Source organism: Micrasema longulum, unplaced genomic scaffold (genome assembly GCF_059751315.1).
Source record: "Micrasema longulum isolate JH-2025_06_02 unplaced genomic scaffold, ASM5975131v1 h1tg001236l, whole genome shotgun sequence".
NCBI classification, from domain to species: Eukaryota; Metazoa; Arthropoda; class Insecta; order Trichoptera; family Brachycentridae; genus Micrasema; species Micrasema longulum.
In genome coordinates this window covers 1-3,779 of record NW_028278423.1, presented here as the reverse complement: position 1 = coordinate 3,779, position 3,779 = coordinate 1, and the positions used below count along the sequence as shown (strand labels likewise).

Sequence of the window (3,779 nt, the reverse complement as noted above, 5' to 3'; positions counted from 1 at the left end):
TTTTTTCTTTATTTTTATGGAGAATATCAAGAAAGAGATAACTTTTGCAAAATACTACTTTTTGAAAGGACGGTATTCATTTTTTCAGACTACATTAATCTGGTCTACTGTCAAAATAGGAATCATACTAACTCCTAATTTTTTTTTAAGTATTAACATTAGGAACAGGTTAAGTGATTCATTAAATATTTTGAAAATTTTAGTTTGTATCTTTAATATGTGGATTGCACATGGTTTTGTGTGATTTCTTCAATTTTATTATGAAAAAGCAAACCCAATCTGATCGGAACTCAATTATCAGCTGAATAAAAATTTATTTTATTTTCATTCCAAGTAAAAATACATGATAGCTGAATTTTATTAATATTTAAAAATATTATATTTAATCATTCAGTGCTTATAATATAGGCATTAAAATATTCAAACCTATTTTGAAACAAAATTTAGAAAAACGCTTGGTGAAAATCAGCATATGTTTTAAAACATTATTTGATAATGATTGTGTTAGAAAAAATATGTTTCGTGGCATTTTATAAACAGGGAAATGTCAAAAAGATATGGGCATAATGTTATTTGTATTTAACAATATAGTACAGGGATCACCATTTGGTATGTTCAGTACGGCTTAGCAGTTTGTCGGAACCTCAGGCAATGGCTTTTGCTTCCGGAACAAACGCCTCCCAATATTTTATCAACTGAAAACAAAATATTATTGAAATAACTAAAGAAAGATATAAGGTTCACAATAACGAAAAGCAATGAGTATGGTAGTGTAAAGAGAGTACAATGCTTTGGTAAAAATCACCTGGTCAGTACCACGCCAAGGAACTGGCGAATGGGCACTAGCAAAGGTTTCCTCTCGATCCAATGAAACTAAACCGAAACCAAGTGAAGGTTATCACTAGTCCTTAGAGGATTGAATAAACACCTTGCTAGAATTAACCTCTCTGAAACTTCTAGGTGTAGGTTCTGCGGTGCAGATGATAATACACCTTTACACATGTTATGGGAATGTGATTCTTTATATCACAAAAGATGCCACATCTTCAGTGAACTGTTGGTTGAATCTGAGGATGTGACAGCACTCGCCCCCTACCTTATAGCCCGATACCCATTGTTATGTCGAAAATTGTATGAATCGTGGCATAACCCACTACTGCTCCCAGCCCAAATCAACATGTAAATACAAACCTGTGCTTGATGCGCCATATGATCCTCCAAGTATCTGATGATGGTGGCACGGAATTCTCTCACTCGAGAAACTTCAAACAACTCCATCTCTTTCTTTATCATGCTGGATATATTGTCGAACTCTTGCTGACCCCTTTCCACTTTGGATTCCCACTAAAAACAGCAATCAATATATACAAAACACAGTCATTATATTCATTTCACCCTTTCAAGAAAAGATTGATTGAAAAATAATAATTAAAAAGTACTGTTCTTCTAAGCACAAGAACGTTTCTCATTTTATTTTATTTTTTGCACATAAAATTGTATTTCACTTGTAATGTTATTTAAAAACATAACATTAAGTAGTAAGCATTGTAATTGTAAAAGAATGAACGTGTGAGTGAATGTTTGCAATTATATGAATGTGTTGTATAAGTGTATGATTGTGTTGCTATGTTATGTGAATGTATCAAATGACAATCAACACTAATATTTGTCTTTCTTATATACTTATGTAAATTAATTTTCAAAAATTTATTAAAGCGTCGAAAAAATTTACAGGTTTGACGCCAATTAATAAAAATAATAAAACTATAATACCTCGATGATTTCGGATGAAGCTTGTTCAATGCGGTCATTTCGTCCAGCTAATTCTGCTTTGACTTTGTTTTCTCGCCTGCGAGTCAATTGCATTTGAGCGTGTTGCCAGTTTTGGAAAACCTAAAAAAATTACCAAATTAATTACCTACCCAGAAGAATAAATTTGAAAAAAGAATGTTACATTTTAAATTGAATAAAAATAGCCATCTTTTATTTGTCTTAGCTGTCAATTTTTCACAAATTGTTTGTTTTTTTAATCATTGTAAACCATGGAATAAAGCAATTGCTGAATATTTCGGATAACCATTAATAAAGTGTGAAGAAAACAGCAGTTTGTTTAGACAGTTCAGTATTCTTTATTTTTTTCAAATAAAAGAATAGTAACTCTACAACAGGTGAGTGAATATTTTGACAGCAAACAAGTATAATAAAATAGACATGTTATGGACGCGAAGTCAATGGCATTTCAATTTGTGGGTAGTTGCCTTCTTCGCATTCATTCGCTAATAGACTTAATTGATTAAAAAAATTATAAATTAAATGGAAAAAAAAAAACGTAATTTTTTACTTCTTCTCTTAAACAACACTGGCGGCCAGTATCATAGCTAAAGAAAAGAATTCCCAAAAAAGAAACATATTGATAACAGTGACCGTGAAAACCTTCGCACCTATTTAGATAATATGTTTATCTATTCTTTCTTTCTCTCACGAATGTTTGTATGGGTAGCATGATTTGTTATCTCTTTAATTCCAATGAGGAAGTTCAGTCGTACGGGAAATTGGATATAAAAAATGTATTCTTACTCTAAATAAATTAAATTAAATTGTGGGCGAAGTTTCTTGAAAATGTATGAAAAAAATAATCAAAATATTTTTATTACAATATTTTGAGTTTGTCCAAATGTGTGTAGACAAAAAACTGGATTTCACCCCGTAGGGAGTTATTAAGATTAATAAATTACAACAGAGATGGAGAACATTTTAGAGAAGGGAATATAAAAATGTCTAGGCAATAAAAATAATTTTAATAAAAAATAACTACTTTGTACGACGTCACTAGTTCTTCCGAATCAATCAATAAGAGTGTTGTGATAGGTTTCTGGTTTACGGTAAGTCAACTGACGAATTAGCAGAACTCGTCGAGAAGATGGGTAAGAGAACTTGAGATGTCACGCGAAGTATTTTCTGTTTAATAGAGCTGATAATAAGATATACAAAACTTTAAAAATCATAGTGCTGATAATAAGGAGGGCAAATTTTTTTTTTTAATTTTGGCTTAGTTTAACAATTTATTTTTTTTAAACCACTGAACTTCCTCGTTGTTGAGGGCAAAGTAATAGTTGCCAAATAGATGCAACTATTAAGGTTTTAATGTGTGTATTTACTATACATATTTCAGTGGTTTAAAGCTATGTTTTTAATGTTATTAAAAATAAGTATAAATTATAATAATTGAACACTAGTAGTAAAATGTCTACCTTAACACGTTCATGGAACACATCTTTGATGGCACCCAAGAGGCCAATATAATCCTTGAGCAACTCACAGAGCACATAGAAATCCGTATTGGATTGCTCGTTATGAAGATTTTCCACCTATAATTTATTTATTTATTATCATATTATATTACATACACAAAGTTATAATTTATACAAAGTTGCTTTGACTGCCTAACTAGGGTTATTTACCCCGTTCTAAGACAGTCAAAAAAATATAAAAACAAAATAAATAAAACTGGGAAGATACCCATTTTACACATTTCCAAACATTCAGTTCAGTTCAGTGCCAAAAAAAAATGGCGTTTAATAAGTAAAGCATAGTATTATTATAATCTATTTGCAAAACAGCGAAGAAAGTAAAATATATACAAATAAGCAAAATTATAATATGAACGATCATATTAGGCACTATCTATCCCCACTAGGTATAGTAAATACATTAGTTTTTTTATGGATCTGTTTTTCTGCCGCTGGGCGTAGTTTGACATTTAAAATAATAAATAAATA

General features: G+C 30.5%; 1 protein-coding gene across 1 annotated transcript; it reads right to left on the bottom strand.

The window, feature by feature from the left end:
* On the bottom strand, positions 1-3,368 carry LOC148276336 (sorting nexin-2-like; the record flags this gene model as incomplete). Its single annotated transcript, XM_088234405.1, has 4 exons — positions 1-695; positions 1,192-1,344; positions 1,774-1,893; positions 3,252-3,368. Coding segments are annotated over 4 exons (441 nt in total), but the record flags the coding sequence as incomplete, so codon positions are not given.
* Between the last annotated feature and the right edge of the window lie 411 nt (positions 3,369-3,779).